At 49.6% G+C, this 18,637-nt stretch overlaps 1 protein-coding gene across 2 annotated transcripts in view; it reads right to left on the bottom strand.

The window, feature by feature from the left end:
* Positions 1-1,161: 1,161 nt before the first annotated feature.
* Positions 1,162-18,637, bottom strand: part of GALNT14 (polypeptide N-acetylgalactosaminyltransferase 14) — a 233,210-nt gene continuing 215,734 nt past the window's right edge. For both annotated transcript variants that reach the window (XM_032239220.1, XM_032239219.1), the window contains 4 exons: positions 15,393-15,476; positions 14,745-14,889; positions 2,910-3,029; positions 1,162-1,752 (listed from right to left, as the gene is read on the bottom strand). In XM_032239220.1, the coding sequence (XP_032095111.1) occupies positions 1,594-1,752; positions 2,910-3,029; positions 14,745-14,889; positions 15,393-15,476 (508 nt within the window). In that variant the 3' untranslated portion in view covers positions 1,162-1,593. The remainder of the gene's footprint in view (positions 1,753-2,909; positions 3,030-14,744; positions 14,890-15,392; positions 15,477-18,637) is intronic.

The raw sequence follows: 18,637 nt of genomic DNA on the forward strand, positions 1-18,637 counted from the left end.
TCCTGTGGTTGGCAGATTCTAAAATGGCTCCCAGCAATCGCTGCCTCCTGACATTAATTCTTTCTCTTGAGTACAGGCTACACCTGATGCCTTGCTTCTCTAAAATAAAATATGCCCAAAGCAATGGCAAGTAACTTATAATGGAGATGAGGGTATAAAAGACTGTGACTTCTGTCTTGGTGGCACACTTGCCATCCTGACTTGCTTGCCTGGGTGAAACAAATGGTGATGCTGGAGAGTCCCACATGGCAGGGAACTGAGGGCAGCCTCTGGCCAACAGTCTGAGATGAACCATATCCTTCTAACAACTGCTGAGTGAGCTTGGAACAGATCCTGCTCCAGCTGAACCTTGAGATGACAGTGGCCCTGGCCAACACCTTAATGGTAGCCTTGTAAGACACCCTAAAGCAGAGGACCTCACTAAGATATACCTGTAACCTTGACCCACAGAAGCCATGAGGGAATAGATGCGTGTTTCTTCAGGCTGCCAAATTCCAGGTCATGTGTTATGCTTATGCAGCAGTGGGTAACAAAGTCAGTTACCAAACAGCATGTAGGGAACTGACCTGGGCAGAGAAGTTATGGGCATATTTTGGGAGCTTCAAACAATATGGATTGGTTCTTCTCTTAAACCCTAGTCAATAAGAATGGGCAACCACCATAACCCATTCCCAGGCACACCAGTACTCTGGGGATTTATTAGGGTGAGAAACTTCTATGCTAAAGGCCATAGGCCATAAAGCCCTAGCAGCCATAGAGACCATCCAGGGTAGTGTTTTTAACCAAGGAGTGGTGTCAGAATCAGCTGAGATGTCTGGACTCTACCCTGTACCTACTGAACCAGGATCTCCACAGAGGAGTCTAGAGCCTCCAAATTAGGCAATTCCCTGGAATGAGGCAGGTGTCCATCACCAATAGAAGCCCCTGATCTGATCCCACTCTCCCACACTGACATAACCAGAAATGGTGGGCCAAAGGAGCTACATGTCACTTTAAGATACCACAGCTAGTTGGTGGCAGCCCAGGATAAGGGCACAGGTCTCCCATCTCTCTGTCTTCTTTGCCCACTCTGCCACAGATGCCACCCCACCCCGTGCCCCTATTCCATGAACAGCTCAGCTTAGCCCTGAGCCAACATAAGAAGAAAAGAGCAGGAGATGCCCAGAGACAATTTCTAAGGTTCTTTTTATTTGTTTCGAAAACAACCTCCATTCTTCATCTCTCAATGTAGTCCTGGCCTGGTGACAAAGAAGGCTTTTCTCTCTGGCCTCCAGAGAGTGCTTTCTTTATAAGAAAAGAAACAACAAACACTTCCCATTAGGTTTCTGTCTCCAGATACCAATCAGGGAAAGACTGACAAGGACTGGAACATAACAGCCTTGAGAACATGTGGGATTTGTCTCTGAGCCCCATTGGCTTGTGATGTTTTCCTCTGTCCTCCCTGAGACAGTTGCTCCTATCCTGGGGGGCTCTGCCTCTACCTCCCAGTCCAGGATGTCCGGGGTGGTCATGGGCTGCTTGCTGCCCAGTTTCCAGTCTGTTCTGGTCCAGGGAAGCACCACCCCATGGCCCTTGCTGCTTCTGGCAGGGTCCTCAAGAGCTCACCATGTCCCAGTGCTGGCTCATGAGCGAGGACTCACAAGGGTTGACGACAATTTCCTTGCCATTCTCGGTGCCATCACCGAACATATCTGTATCTAGGCAGAGGTGGGATGCTATATGCTCAATGTGGGAACCAGTTTTGGTCCATCGCTGGGAAGACAAAGAGGAGAGTGAATGAACTAGGTACCATCAGTAATATGGGAATTCTGGCATCATCAGAAAGGTGGATGCCTCATGTCTAGGGTCACTCAGAGACTTGATTTCATGGTTTCATGGAGCACTAAAACTGCAACTAATTGTTCCGCCAGGTATTGTTGTTGGTTTCTTTTATTAAATTGGGTTTAAAAAAAGTTAAAAGCAAAATCAATATGTTTACTAGGAAAACTCATTAGGAGGCAATAACTTTCCAAGCAATAGCCCAGAAAACGTGAAGCGAGTTAGTCACAGGAACAACCTGAGAAATGATCCACACTTAGTATCTGCACGATGGCAAAGAAGTGGGGAAGAGCTGGGGGTGGTGAGGGCAGCGAGTGTGATGGCAGGAGGGGCTGGGGGCTCTTTGAAAATGTATAAGCACTCAAGGGGCCAAAGCAGAGAGGTGGGTCTCAGGTAGCAGGTTCTCACACTTGGCCTTGCATGACAAAGGAGGGACAGGACACAGGGGAAGCACCCTGGAGCAGGCACTGAGTGCTCTGCTGCATAGAGACAGTCTCAGCTGCCCTGTGTAGTGGGCATCCTCAACCCTAATTCAGAGAGGAGGAAATGGACACTCAGAGGGGTCCAGTAATCTGCCATGGGTCACACAGCCAGTGAGCCATAAGAGGCATTCAAATCTTGCTCTCATTAACACCAATACCCAGTTGGCAAGAAACTGAATGGAGACAACACTTTGCTGCTAGAGTAACTGGGTGTTTGGTGCATCCAGAATGCTAGGAACTTTGGGGGACACATTGCCAGAGCCCAGGGCCCTGAAGGCAAAGGCCAAGTCTTCCTTATCCTTGGAACCCTGATATCCTTGTCTGGGATCCCAGGTGGGGAACAGAGCAATGACAGGGCAGTAGAAGACGAGCGGGCAGTGGAGGCCAATAGACTTTCATGGGGCAGGCTGACCAGTGAGGGTGGAGGTGCCATTGCTGCTAGCATCACAGAGGGGATCCCAGGCAGCAGTTTCCCTCCCTCTCTTGACCGCTCTTATCAAGTCTTCCTCTTCTAACAGTTCCTCTCTTTTCCTGGTCATGAGACTAAGCCCTAAAAAGGCAGTCACATTATGGAGATGGCCACATCCCAGGGACCTGCTGAGCACTTACCTGTCTGTCATCTCCATTCTTGCAAAGGGCAAGAACCACTGGGGCGCCAGGGAACAAGGTGATGACCGACAGGCACAGCTCCTCCTGGAGGATCTGCTGGGTGTATGTGAAGGCCCACACCTGGGGAGAAGACCAGGAAGGTTTGTTCAGGATCTAGGAAGCTAACCACACCTATGGGCGTGATTAGTACAGGCTGATAAGAAGCAGTGGGGTCCTAGTAGACAACAATCATCAGGGTCACCTTGGAAAATGCTACTCAAGTGCAAGAGACTCAGAGGTCCTATTGCTATGGAAATCTCCATCTCATACCCCATGAAGAGGCCTGGGCCATTCAGGCTGCCTCTGGGAGTCCTGAACAATTCTGGGATTTGGGCAGGAGCCTGAACGAAATCCCCAGCTGAGCTGTGTGGTCCACAGTTTCTGTTTGGAGAAAACGTCTCCGGGGGGTCTGTTCCAAATGCCTGACTTTCAAGCATCCACATAGCAGGTCAACTCCCCACCCCTCCATACCACATATCTTTAGACTGTCCCCTGTTCTTTGAAAGGGAATCCGAGTCAGTGTCTAGAGCACATGAGAGTTATGACAAGAGGCAGATGGAAGGACAAATGGAACAAGTGTTCCAAGAGAATGGGTGAAGAAGGGCCGAGGAAAAGAAGAAGGTTATGAGGATTTAAATTATTTCAGGAAGGTGCATGTGCCAGGAAAATAGATCTTTTGGCCCCTGAGCTCTTGCAGGAAGAGAAGCTGAGAAATGGGATTGACAGGCAGAGTTCTGTTGGCATCAGGAAGAAGGGCATGCTGTGTCGTTCATTATGAAAAATGATTCCAACATTTTTCCTCCAAAGTGCCAGAGATCACAGAAAAACTGTGGCTTATGAAGCCAGAAGCACTTCCCAGTACTTAATGCAGTGGGGCATAAAGTGCTGGTGTAATTGTTGTCGAAATGTGAACCTGGTCAAGAGCTTTTTTCTTCAGGCTGTAAAATAAGGATAACATTGACCCTTTGCCTCCTTCCGGGGACAAAGAAGGTGATTCCTGAGTGGGGAAGCTGCAGAGGACACTTTGAGGGCTGCATCTGTTTCCACTACAACACTGAACCAAGGTGACCCGAGCCTCTGGACCAGGCCGCTCACTGGCTACTTCCCCTTGGCCCAAGAATGAAAAAGTCCACTTAGCAGGCATGTTGGTCATCTGCCTCTCATTCTGCACCTTCCCTACTGGTCCAGGTCCTCTCCTGACCTCCATGGGCTACTGAACATCTTTAATTGTTTTCTGGGACCCGGGTGGTTCCTCCTCCTCTCTGACAGGCTCAGGACCTTCTCCTGTCCTGAATACATCCACCCTGAGTCAACCTGACTTGCTGGACAATGATGCCTGGCTCTCTTGATCTGGGACCCACCAGCCTAGCGGGAAAATGGCTCCTGCATAGGATTCTTTTGTACCTTTTCAAACTGCTGGTGTTGGGAGAAGACCTAGATCAGAACATACTCCCTGGGGAGGGATGCAGCTACAGATGAAGCCAGACTGTCCATGAGTCTTGTTCTTACAGCAGGGCAATGGGTACGTGGGTGTTATTTATACTATTTGACTATTTGACTTCTGTATCTACAGATATTTGAGATTTTCTGGCCAGGCACATGGTTCACACCTGTAATCCCTGCACTTTGGGAGGCCAAGGTGGGCAGATCATCTGAGGTCAGGAGCTCAAGACCAGCCTGACCAACATGATGTAACCCCGACTTTACTAAAAATACAAAAATTAACCAGGCATCGTGGCAGCCACCTGTAATCCCAGCTACTCGGTAGGCTGAGGCAGGAGGATCACTTGAACCCAGGAGGCAGAGGTTGCAGTGAGCCACTCCAGCCTGGGTATCAGAGTAAGATTCCATCCCAAAAAAAAAAAAAAAAAAAAAAAAAAAAAAAAAAAGGAAAGAAATTTTCTACAATAAAAAGTCATGAGATACATTCCTTGGGACATATCAAGAAGTTCTTCTCTGGCCTTGTGAACATCACACTCTACACATCCCATTTGCCTTTCTCAGGATAAGCTGAAAGGGGAAAGAAGTCTGTCTGCACGGAGCTGGTGCAATGACCAGGCTGCTGCTGCTGCTGCTAATAAGAGCTGACATTTATTGAGCGCTGATGATGTGCCCAGCATTATCCTGACAACTTTACACTGATTGATTAATTTTCATAAGAATCCTATTAAGTAGGTATTACTATTACCCTCATTTTCTAGATGATGAAACCAAGGCTCAGAGAGGCTATCCAAAGTCATATACACCAGCAAGTGGCCCCCACACCAACTCTCTCCAGCAGCTCTGCTCTTGCTGATGCTGGAGAGTCAGGGCTGGCTCTGAGCTCTTTAAGACAACTTTAATCCAGGGAGAAGACACCTGCCTGTGAGATTCCTCTTTCAGGTTGTAAACATTAAAATGATAGATCAGCTCCTCCTTGACAGGGGAGAGTGGCAGGAGATTCTTCTTCTTGACCAGTTTCCAGTGACAACCTTTACGAAAAGATGAACAAAGTTTGTACTCCCTTACCAAGGTCTGGGGTGGGGCAGTCCAGACAGTAGTGCCCTCCCTCATATTTAGAGTAATTGGGCCATGACTATGAATGGAGACCCATACTCCTGATTCCACACCAGACCATCAGATACACACAGTGCAGGCTTCTAGCCTGAGCCGCCTCTCCTTTTCCCCCCAACCTTGGCTGCATATCCAAGCCGAATCATTCCCCTCTAACCAGTCTCCCTTGGGCCTACTAGAGACACAGTCCACCCTTGGAGGACAAACCCAGGGATAAGATCCATGCAGGTTTTTTAATTAGGCTGGGGCCATCTGGGTGGGGGATTCTTAAGTCCTAAATATCCAGAATGCGATCTAGAAGGTGGGCCCCTGGGCAGAGGCCCAGATTATTACTTGGCCTGTAGGGAGGAGAGAAAAGGGCCAAAAGGTCAAATCCAACGGCTGGGCTGCCAGGAAGCCATATGCCCTGAGGTCAGCACAACTGACCTCAGATTTAGACTTCTCGCCATTCTCTGGAATGAGGCTAAAGAGAAGTCACTGATAGGGAAAGATGAAGTTCATTCATTCCTTCTGTCCCATTACTTGACTATACAGCCTATAGGGAACCACAAATTAGTATTTCAAAAATAAATCCTCCTGCTATCTTAAAATCACCATAGTACAATGACAGTGTGTTTTTTTGCCTTAAAAGCATTAACTGATTAAATAGAAAAGCGTCTTTTGAGAGCCCACTTTGGCATTTCTCATTTTTTAATATCCTAGGGGCCTTGAAACTGGAAGTGCTGAAGGGGTGGGAGGGTGGGTGGGCAGTTCTTTTGACATCTTCAACCCTTGTTGTCCATGGTTGCCTTTCAGGAAGAAATGCATTTGGGCATCTGGCGCCTCCCCAGGCCGGAACCTGATGAAAACATCTCAAAGACCCCCAAGGGGAATGTGTGAACAGGCACAGATAATGAAGCCCTCATGCTAAGTGGACTTTCCATTAGCTGGTGTTTCCTGGCATTTCAATAATTTAGCATCTCCATGTCCCAGAGGAGGGCTGACGTCTGGCCACATCTGGAAGAGGAGAGGAGGGAGGGGAAGCAGGAGACAGGAGCAAGCAGGCGGGAAGCAAGGAGAGGGTTTTTGGATTTCCATTCTGCAGCCTGTCAGACTTCCCAGAAGGGCCGTGATGAATGGGTTTATTAAACGGATCCTGCAGTCAGAAACGGACTCCAGGAAGGCAGCAGTGGTTGTTTGGCACATCTGGCCTGGTGACTGCTGGGCCCTCTGCTGGTGGCTTCGTTTGGGGGCCTTGGCAAAAGCCTAGCCCATAACAAAGATCCTGTGGCAGGCCAGGTCTCCCTAACGACTGAACAGGCAGGCTTCCACCGTTTCAGTTCTGACTGAGTGGTTAAGTTACATGTGAAAGGCGAAAAGGGCCAGTGCCCTTATACAAAGGCTGGAATGTAACACAAACCCACCAAGAGCTTGCCTAGGCTTTTCCTGGGCCTTGAAGCATGACAAGATAATGGTGGAATGCTTAGCAGGACCCGTTTAGAATGAAACACGTTTTACTGGGGGTCTGAAGAAACTCCCCGGGCCTCCACAAACACGTTTTATTGGGGTCTGAAGGAACTCCCCAAACCTCTGTGATTTAGCAGGAGACAAGATAAGGGTAATCACCCCTGGCACCTGGACCCATCTAGATTAACAAAATTTACTGAGGCTCCAGAGGAAGGTCTTTAGGACTCAGACCTTAGTTATAGAGTAGAAGAAGTTAATCACTTATGTCTTTGGATGAAGGCACACTTACATGTAGACAAATGGCTTAGAAGGTATCTAAGCTCTGGAAAACTGTAATTTTGAGTTGGTCTGGCAATAATTTCCAGGCCTTCTCCCTGTACCTGGTTACAGAAATAAATTTTCTTCTTTCCCAGTTCATCTGCATCTCGTTATTGGGCCATGAGAATAAACAGCTTGACCCTTGGTTTGGTCTAGGAACCGTCCCTTCTATCGGGAAGCTGTAGCAATGGAAGGGCAACCCAGAGACCGTCCTGGGCATTGGTGTGGGTGGCTCCACTCCTTCCACTGGGATAGGCCAGCTGGAAGGAGGGGAGGCTGAGAAGGAGGGGAGTAGCTGCCAGTGAATGAGGAGGGGATCGACTTGGCCAGACAGCCTCAAAACCTTCTGTGCTTGGAGGACATTTCTGGAGACAACCACTGCTGGTAGGAGCAGGGAGGGGCCAGGCAAGGGGTCAGCAGCCTTCTCTCTCTCTAGCAGATGGCGGTCTGGCCACAGCTGTGGAAGCTGGAATGCAGAGGGACAACAGCACACAGCCTGGAGCTTCTGGTCTTGTGCCAGATGGTGAAGCAGGGAGGAAAGATTTTCTTAAGAGGTAACTAAGAGGGCTGGGGCGAAGTGGCACATTCCTGTAATCCCAGCACTTTGGGAGGCCAAGGTGGGTGGTCCACGAGGTCAGGAGTTCAAGACCAGCCTGATTAACATGGTGAAACTCTGTCTCTACTAAAAATACAAAAATTAGCTGGGTATGGTGGCACATGCCTGTAATCCCAGCTACTCAGGAGGCTGAAGCGGAAGAATTGCTGGAACTCGGGAGACGGAGGTTGCAGTGAGCTGAGATCACATCATTGTACTTCAGTCTGGCCAACAGAGCGAGACTCCATCCCCCCATACCCACCCCAACGGCAAAAAAAGAGGCAGAAGCGAGGACGAGCCTGGGCCCAGGCAGAGGGGCTGGTTTTGGAATGGCCCAGGGCCCCCTCCCCTAGTAGGCAAGAAGCAATCAGCCAGGAGCAGAGGCTCTCAACCCTCCCCATCCAGCAGACCTCTGGCAGTGTCTGCAGACATTTTCTGTTTCTATGGCTGGGTGAAGGAGTGTTACTGGCTGCCAGTGGGTGGGGCCAGGGATGCTGCTAAATATCCTATGCTGCATGGGACAGCCCCTCAACAAAGAAGGGTCTGACCCTAATACCAATAATGCTGAGGGTGAGAAGCCCTAGGCTCATCTTAAGGGCTTGGGCTCTGCAGGGCCTGTATCTGAAGCGTGCCCTGGCATTACTCACATACCACCTGGGCAGTCTCTCCAAGCCTCCCTTACCCCATCTCTCAATACTCTCTCTCCAGGAGGCGTGACAGCACCAGGCATGGGCAGGGCAATGCTGCTGGTTTTCTTGTAGTTAGACAGCCAAAGGGACGCCTGTTTGTAAGGAACTCTTTCAAGGGCCAGGGCTGGTGTTAAGTGCTTCACATTCACTGTCTATTTAATTCTGGTAACCACCACAGTTCCCATTTTGTAGAAGGGGAGACTGAGGATCAAAGGGGTCAATGGTTACTCTGGGCAATGCCAGAAGCAGATCCCAGGTTGAGTCTGAACTTGGTCTATCCTTGGTGAGGTGGGACCTGAGCTAAGAATCCAGGGCCTTGAACCTCCCTAGTTCATACTGGGTACCTTCATGGTCCCTGAAACATGGCCTCGAAGCTGTCCCTTCAAACAAGGTGTCTAGACTGGATGAGCCTGAATTCAAATGAGCTGACCTCGTGATGCATCCGGCTCTCTGAAGTATCAGCTGTAGTGATTGCACCAGCTGTGACAACAGCCCAAGGGCACTGCAGGCCACGCTGGGGTCTGCCTCAGCCCCTCCCTGGTGGAGGCTCTCTCTCCAGAGGTAGCAGGATGACCTGGCGGGCTCCTAGACACACCACTTTCCATTGGAAACGTTGATGGACCCACTTTTGGGGTCTTTTATTTCTGCCCCATTCTGTCCTTTCCTCCCATGTGGTAAGATTACACTTATATGTGTAATTAATGCCCACACTCAGAACATTTTTTGTTGGGTCATGTTGTTGGATCCTGGGGTGATACCCGGGCTAGAATCCCCACAGAGCTGCCTGTTAACCTGTGGATCTGCGCAAATTCAACTCTGTACCACAGTTCCCCTGCATGTACAATGAGGGTGACATCAGTCCTTACCGCAGAGGGTCACTGCAAGGAACAAATGGGTTAATACCTATCCCAGAGTGGTACTTTCCATTGGCAAATGCTCAATTGCTGTCTGCTGTGTTGACAATGGTGACAATGGGGAGCCAACAGGAAGAGAGATGACCCTTCAGACCTTCTTTTGGAATCCTGCCCAGAAGCTATGATGGAGGCAGGGATGGGGCCATTCCCAAGGCTGTGTTGAGAAAGCACAGGAATGAAGGGTGGCATCAGGCAGGGAGGGTGGTGTGCGGGCAGCCTGTCCCACCAGCAGACTCAGGCTCACACACCTTGAGGCACCAGTGCCTGTCCAGGTTAGGGGAGGCTTTAAATTCACCTGCCACCCAGGGTACCCACCTTGCATGCTCCACAGCCAGTAGCCCACATGCTGGGAGACAGGTATGAGGATGAGCTAAAAACATATTTTATATTTTCCTTTTCTTTAAATTGGTATGGAAACTAGATTGGTGCACCTGTATTCTTTCTACTTTTCACAAATATTTTTCTAGAGAGTCCAATAAAGTTAAGAGGAAACTTGTTAACCTGGAGACATCTCAGGCTTCACATGTTTACAAATGGAATGATGTATTTCTCTCGCATTTCACCTAAGGCATCAGTTTTCTGACACCTTTAATACACACTCAGATTAAACATTTTGCTCCCAAGGTTGACAAGCCAAGAGAGGAGGGAAGGCAGGGTGAGGAATGGATAAGGCTGCGGGTGGAGTAGCATCAGGAGCCCGTGTCAGAGCCAGAGGACAAAACAGTCCCCTTTCAACAATGAGGACGCCCCAGTGCCTGGGGCTCACCCACCTGCAGAGAGCATGGGCAGCTAAAGCTGAACTCCGCCCCTGGTTCCCATTCTCTGGTGCTTTTACTCCACAGTTAAGGACCCTCGAGTCTCCAATCCAAAAGGCCCAAGCCTTATTAAAAAACCTGTATAGATCTTATCCCTGGGTTCATACATGGTCCTGTATCCGCAGTCAGTTACTTAACCTGGGACTTTGCTTCTTTACCTTTGACCTTTTCCTCTGAGAAAAGACTACAGTATCTCCCTAGTACACACCCCCAGGCCTGAGGGAGACCATTTAGTGAGGAGTGACCCAGCTTGGATATGCAGGCAAGGTAGGAAGCCAGCACCATCTGTGTCCCACATTCTGGTGTGGAATCGGGAGTAGGAGCCTCCATTCATACTCTTGTTACAATGCCCATAACTGTTAGGGAGGGAATTACTCTCTGGCCTGGTCCACCCTAGACCCTGACATGGGGGTACCACCTTTGTTCATCTTTTCATAAAGGTTGTCATTGGAAACTAGCCAAAAAGAATCTCCTGCCACTCTCCCCTGCCAAGGTGGAGCTGATCTATGGTTTTAATGTTTACAACCTAGAAGAGGGATTTCCGGAGCAGGTGTCTTCTCCCCTGATTAAACTTCTCTAAAAGAGCTCAGAGCCAGCCTTCACTCTCCAGCATCAGCAAGAGCAGGCTATGATAAGTGGCCAGATTCTCCAAATCCATCTTCACCCTTTTTGGTAGGATACGAGTTTGGATAATCTCTCCAAGTCTTGGTTTCATCATTTTGGCCTCAGCCCCGTCTACTTAATAGATTTTTATGTCACTTCTCTGATATGGCCTTTCAGGGACAAAAGAAGTGGGAGCAGAGAAGGCCAAACAAACCATGTTTCGGCGTTTGAGGGGCAGATGTGACTCCCTCTGGATAGGCCAAGAGTCAGGACAAGTAGGAGGACAGAGAGGAAGAGGTGATGGAGGCAAAGCAGCCGTAAGAGGAGAGAATGCAACAAAGGCCATTGTTGGCAGAAGGGGTTGGGAAGCGGGAAGACAGAGGAGAGAACACTGAAAAGAGGAGAAAGGTCATATAAGTCAGTCCTATGATAATGTATACTAGACACACACATACGCGCACACACTCAGGGATATTATCTTAGCTGGCATAGTCATGTGGGTTTCTATCAGTCCCATGTTGGTTTAACACCTCCAGATTACTTGGAAATGTATGTGAGTCACACCATGGGCCCTGGAGGGCAGGGGCTCATCTCGTCCAGCTTCAGACCACCTTGCACCCTAGCAGAAGGGGCCTCTGGGTTGTGGTACAGTCTGTGAAGTGGACTGAGCATTGTCCTGTCTCAGAGTATTCCCCTAGCACCCTATATTCACATTGTGGCAACACCAATCCAGTTGTTCTCTCCAAGGTAGAGAGGAGGGGCAGCTCAGTACCATCTTCCAGAGAAGATGCTTTGCTCACGCGCAGGCCATGCCCAGGATGAATGTAAGCTGCCTGCAGAAGACTGCTGTTCCTCCCTTTTTCACATGATAGGAGGGTCAGCTGGGAAGGGCACTATTACCCTCTGATCAAATAAAGGCCTGACAACTCTCCTCAGGGCCAGGACATTGCAGGGCCCCTGTGTGAGGCCCATAGGGACCTGGCTCCTTTCCTCCCACTTCCTCATGCAGTCAAAGGTGTCAGGTACCAGCAAAGCCTTCTGTTCTGTTGGAAACAGACCAAGCACACTCCTGCCCCAGGGTAAGGGGGAAGACAACACGCTGGCTGCAGCCCACCAGCACTGCCCACCAGCACCACCCACACACAGATTCAGAAGAGAGGGATGTATGTCACCTACTCATAACGTTTTGCAAAATGCGACTTGAGCAAATTATGTCATTCTCAGCCAAGTGCTCACGCCTAAAGCAAAATCAACACCTCGGTTTCCTTTCCCTTTTCCTGTCTGATTCAAGCAGCTCCCTCCCCTGCTCCATTAAAGCAGAGATACGGTTCCTGGAAAAGACACAGCAAGCTGGAGCTGGGTTGAGATGCCTCAAGGACCAAGGCCAAGAGTCTGGCTTTTGTGGTAGACAACAGGAGCCATTGATGACTGTACTGAGACTGGGAACAACGGGGTTAGTGACCACATGTAATGTCAGGAGTGAGGGCAGGGCTGCAGCCAGGGAGAAGAAGCGAGTGGAGGCTGTTGCTGTAATTTAACCCAGGGGCTCCCAGCCGGGGTGGTTTTATCCCTCAGGGGACATTTAATCATGTCGGAGATACTTTTGATGGCCATGACTAGTGTTGTGGGGAGGTGCTGCTGGCAACACTGGGCACAGGCTAGGGATGCTGCTAGACCACCCACAACACACAGGGCAGCCCCTACAATAAAGAAACGTCTGGCTCAAATGTCAAGAGTGCTGAGATTGAGGAATGTGGATCTAGCATAAAGAAGTGAACATGGGATCTAAGAGCAGCCCTTCTACTAAGAAACGAGACAATGAGGAATGCAGGAGAAAGAAGAGTTACAGGACCAGACTAGAACTGGGGCTCCTGGGAGAAGGGGGTCACATGGAGAGAGTTAGTGGGACAAGGAGGTGGCCAGGGTACCCGACAGGGTACTGTTTGTTGACTTGAGTCACAAGTGAGTTCAGTATGGCCAGGGACTCACTCGATCCGCCAGTGTTGAGAGAGTCCAGGTGGGAGAGCAACACCTGCAAATCTGCAACTCCCAACCCTCTCCTGGGACTTCATAGCATCCTGTTCCCGAGGACAAACGTACCCTTTTCAGCATGGGAAGAGAGACCAGGATTTGGCTCCTGCTTCCTCTCTAGCCTCACCACCTGCTGTTCCCTCCCCTCACATCCCACTCTCCAACTCCACCGTTCTGCAGCCCTATAAAGGCGGCATCCTTGCCAGTGTCCTTGCTCAGCTCCAGGTCTTTCCTGGGCCACCCTTTCTTCTCTTCCCTTCCCAACCTTGCCAATTTCTACTCATCTCTGAGAATACAACTCATCTCCAAGTCCTGTTAGAAACCTTCCCTGAGCCTCACACCTAACTTGGATGCCATCTCTTGCAACTTCTATGGTACCCTGAACAAAACTCCACCCAGGACAGAGATGACATCATAATGGCTACTTTCTAGTTTATTTTTGCGTCACGCCCTTTGAGGGGCTCTTCAGGCCTGCAACCTAGTCTTTCGTCTCTGCATCTTTATAGTTAGCAGAGAAGTATCTGTTGAATGACTAAATGCATGGATAGGTGAAGATACGGCATTTATAAATCAATACACAGGAAACTGTCAAAGCTGGGAGCATGAAGAAAATCTCCAAGAAATAGTTTGTAGAGAAAAGAACAGTGAGCTGAGAACCTTGGTGAATATCTGCCAGAAGGTATGAGCGTGTGGGTGAAGAGTCAGCAAGGAAAACAGATGAAAGGAACAGGAATGTAGGAGAAGGGGACTGCACCGAGCCACAGAGCCAGGCAAGAAGCCATAGATGAATGTGCTTTATGTTTTTGAGACAGAGTTTCACTCTTATTGCCCATGCTGGAGTGCAATGGTGCAATCTCAGCTCACTGCAACCTCTGCCTCCCAAGTTCAAGCAATTCTCCTGCCTCGGCTCCCCAAGTAGCTGGGATTACAGGCACATGCCACCACATCTGGCTAATTTTTCTGTATTTTTAGTAAAGATAGGCTTTCTCCATGTTGGCCAGGCTGGTCTTGAACTTCTGACCTCAGATGATCCGCCCGCCTTGGCTTCCCAAAGTGCTGGAATAAGAGGCGTGAGCCACCGTGCTTTAACACAGTCAGCAAGCCAAGTGCTATGAGACAGGCTGTGAATTTGTTGGTGACATTTAAAGCAGGAGTTCTAGCCTCAGATGGGAGAATACTGTCTCAAAAAACATGGCAGGGAGGGGGAGGTACTCTGTTGATGAATCAAGTAAAGCACAGGAAACCTTTCAGAGATGGGACCACAAATGATCCTGCAGACTTAGGGGAGGCAGGAGATGCACAGCTGAAGCTGGGGATGAAGGAGGACGCTGCCCAGAGACAGGGTATCGGACAGCGATGGTTTTACCAAATCTGACGTGACTACCTGCCAGTCACAGCTTAAATCAGCTGGGAGACTCACAGAGTAGACATTCTGTCCTGTCTCAGGGGGCAGTGTCACCCAGCAGCAGCTTCTCCCCCTTTGCATTTCACATCTGCGAGGCAGCTCTGCCATTGGCCTTGCCTGACCCTGCCCACGGTTGCTGCCAGCAGGTAGGGCACCAACTACAAGAAACTCATTAAGCTCCTGCTAACTTAATGGGCAATTTCCTATAGGCAGGATGCTGCCTGTTAAGCTGTCTTTCAGAGGAACTCTATGCAATTGGAAAGCAAGTAGTGTAAACACAGTGGCAGAGTACGGGGATCACACCTCCCATGTTCCACTGCTGATCTCTGGGAATAAATGGGCATCTGGCAGGTGATGGAGGCAGAGTCATCTGGCCACCTCCCTCTAATGTGACACATGGTCCTGTATCCCCAGCCAGTTACTTTACCTGGGACTTTGCATCTTCACCTTTGACCTTGGCACAGGGGCTCAGCTTTAGGTTTGGGGTTTCCTGGTTGTTCTGCCTTTGAGATTCCAGGCACTTCTGCCTCTGTCGGATATTGCCCTTCTGGATGGAGGACTCCTTGGGGATGCTGGAGGAGAGTCACAGGGAGAGAGGTGAGTCCATTGCTCATTGGATTAGCAAGACTACCAGCTGGAGAGGGTGGGCAGTGTTCTGAGAATGGCAGGGCCAGCTCAACCTGGGCTGTTTTTGATCAGGCCAGCTCAACCTGATCTACATTGCTCAGAGAAGGGCAGGATGCTACTAAGAATGAGGCAGCAAAGAAAGACCCAGGAGCCATAGAGGAAGATGAGTCCCTGAGATGGTGCTGGTGTCAGTGAGTCCATAAGCCAGGGCTCAAAGCCAAGTGGTTGAGAAATACTGCTACCGGCTAACTGCAATCCCTCTTGCTACTGATTCAGTATAAGGTCCCTGCTGGATTTAGGGGCTCAGGGGAGCCAACCGGTCTTCTTAGACCTCGGATATACATACAAGCCCTCATCCAGTTTGTCAATGTCAGTCTCCTCTCTAGAACAAGCCAGCTGAGGGCCCCTCCTTGCAGCCAGCCAAAGCGCCAACAGGTAGGGCAGATACCTGAGTTCAGGGTAGACATTCTCCAGGTACCACTTGAAGCTCTGGCAGCGCAGATTCTTCCTCAGGTCCAATCTGCTCTCAACACTGGGGGCAATGGGGTTGTGGGCAGACACAAAGACAAAACACAGCTGTCAGAGGCAGGCACCAGCAGCGACTCAGAGCACAAAGTGCAACCCATGCCCATGCTCGGTGCTCACATCTCTCTGGAGGGTGCTGGGGAAACTAAGCAAGAACAGATTTCTATAACTGCAGACAGAGCTGTGGAAATACTTAGCAATATCTCACAATGGTGCAGTCATGACGGCGAGGACTGGTGCTTTCACTGGAAGATGGAATTTGGGGGTGTTTTTACTTTTCATACAAAACAAAGCTGAAGAACATTCAGTGTGTTGTTAATAATTCACCACAAGGGCTCTGGGCCTACTTATTCACATTTTCTTTTTGGATTCTGCCATGGAAACACCACTCCCTGCTGCCACAGCCTCAAAACCTCCTTTTGTTTGGCTGGTTTAGGGGCCCGGTCATGTATTTATTTATCTGATATTCATTGAGCACCTATTATGTGTCAGACATTGTACCCAATGTGGGATACTACAGAAAGCATTTGAGCAATAGGCAAAGATAATGAAACAAGCTACCACAGCCCAGGTGACACAGGATGAGCAGGAGGGAACTACAGGAACACCTCAGAGGGGGACCCTTGTTTGTCGGGTCCATGGTGGTCAGGTAGTAATAATGATGCTGGTATCTGGAAGGAAAAGGGGACATTATGTAGAGAAACCAGTGGTAGGGGTCCCTGCGAGAGGCAGTGGGGAGAGCAGAGATGAGCAAATGTGAAGACATGAAAGAAGTTCTGCTGGTAGGAAGAGCACCACAGGATCTTAAAATAGATGTGTATTCGAATGTATGGAGGTGATTCGGAAGAGGGGAAATGGCTGAGCTGAGAGCAAAGACAGACCATAAAAGGTCCTGTGACGCCCTGCCAAGGGGTTTGGGCTTTTCTTTCAAAGGGCACTGGGATGAAACTGACGGGTTCTAAGCAGGGCAAGAGGTGGTGATGTTTATGCTTTGAGAGCATCTCACTGCTGGTCCATGAATGGTTCTGATGGGCAGAGCTGGGGCAGGGAGGGTAGTCAGGAGGCAGCTGTGGAAACTCAGGTGCGGCTCATGCTTTCAAACAGGGAAGTGGGGGGTGGAAATGAAGAACGACAGGCTGAGTTTCTCCACTGCTCTCCATCTGCACTGCCGGCACCCACTTAAGTTACATTCATGTCTTGTTCTTCCTGGGCAAACCCACAGAACTGGCCCTGCTTCCTGTCCAGCCTTACTTACTTCCACTCTCCACCTCAAGATTGCACTAGAACTTCTTCTTACAGAGCACCAACCACAGCTCATCACCAGACTCTAAGCTCCATCAAGACGGGAAGAATGTCAGGTTTCTAAAATGCTGACTGTTCGGTGTTTAGTAAGGGCCTGCATGCTCGGCGCATGAAGGTAACACTTGGTGCTGTGTTACCAAGACTTGGTTATCATTTGGATGGGAAAGAGAAGGAGAATGATTCAATGTTGGCACCTAGATTTCTGACTCAGGCAACAGGTGCAAGGAAAACTCTTCACAAGGATGGGAAATATACGATGAGGAATAAATTTAGGAGCAAACTTCATGAGTTCAGTTTAGGACTTGTTGAGTTGGAGGTACCAGGGCGATACCCTGGTGGAGGTGTCCAGTTGATAATTGGATAGAAGGGATTGGAGCTCAAAGGATAGGTCTGGCTTGGAAATAGAGATGCAAATGTATCAGCAGCATAGATATAGTGCTTAAAGCCAGTGAGACTATAGTAAGAAGAGGCTTTGTAACGGACCCTCTGGGAAGACCATCATACAAGGAGTAGGAAAAGGAAACTAAGTCAGCAAATGGGATCAAGCCAGCAGTGCCTAGAAGCAGAAGAAAAGCCATGACTGCAGAGTTCTGGAAGCCTGGGGACTGGGAAACACCAGAGGGGCCGGGGGTGGGAGAAGACTCGTGCTGATGGGGCAGTGTAAGAGGAGAGAGTACAGGGTAGAGGGTGCAAGGAAGTCACGAGGGAGCTAGGTGGGAGCACTCTCAGGCCTTAGGGGCCAGGAGTGAGGACAGGGAGAAGAGAGAGGAAGGCAGATCGTTGCTTCATGAAGCTGGGCACTGGAGGAGTGGAAAAGATAGGGCGTGGATGATAGCAATGTTGAAATGAAGGGGGGTTTTTGTAGTTTGTTTTCTTTCCTCCCCCTCCTATTTTTTTTTTTTTTTTAAGATGTAAGACACTGAATAAGTTTAAACGCTGATGGGAATAATGCAGTAGAGGAGAGAACAGGGATCAGGGAGAGAGTGGAGGTACCCAGAGGGCAAAGCTTCCTTAGGAGTGTGGTTCCCAAACTTGTCCCCATGTTAGAATCACCTGATGTGGGGTCTTTAGAAAAACTCTGCAGCCAAGGCCACACCCCAGAGCAACTAAATCAACTCTCTGGAGGAGGGGCACAGACCGCAGTCGGGTTAAACTCCCCAGGGACTCCAAGGAGCAGACTAGCTTGGGAACCTCCTCGCTAGAACTTGCTCCTGGAATTGTGGCACTCAGGCCTGCAGCATTGCCTTGCCTGCAGCTTATTAGAAATAGAGACCTCCAGAGTCAGAATTTTCATTTTAACAAGATCCCCAGGAAATCTGTGTGCACATTAATGTTTTAAAGGCCCTGCACCAGGAGGCAAGAGGAGATGAATCCAGGCAGCGGGAACTCAATAAATGCTGATTTATGAATGAATGCAGTGATGAATGGAGCATCCATAGTACAGGTGGAGGGATGGAGACCACAGCAGGAAGCACACACTGTCCTTTGAGACAAGAGACAGAGAAGGATGCTGCAGATGTAGTGAAGCTAATGGGCTGGTTTGTTTTGGGAAGTTGATGTCATCTACTTCATCTGTAAAACAGAAGGTGTCATCTGCTGCCAGTAAAAGAGGGTGGACTAGGGGCTGGGAAGAGTGGAGGTTTAATGCAGATTGAGGGAGGACGCTAGCTAGGAGAGGCAGCAGGGCCAGTGGGCAGACTTCAGGCCTTGCTGAGACTGACGGCCATGGTGTATTATTAGTAGCACCAGCTGGCATTCCCAGTTCTGTTCAGCAGCCTGTGTGCACGGGAGGACAAGGTGCAAAGTCAGGTTCACCCAGGGTTGAACCTGGATGAACTGTGGGGACGGTGTGGCCAGAGGGACAAT

Source organism: Sapajus apella, unplaced genomic scaffold (genome assembly GCF_009761245.1).
Source record: "Sapajus apella isolate SASKATOON/1434 unplaced genomic scaffold, GSC_monkey_1.0 scaffold44, whole genome shotgun sequence".
NCBI lineage: Eukaryota > Metazoa > Chordata > Mammalia > Primates > Cebidae > Sapajus > Sapajus apella.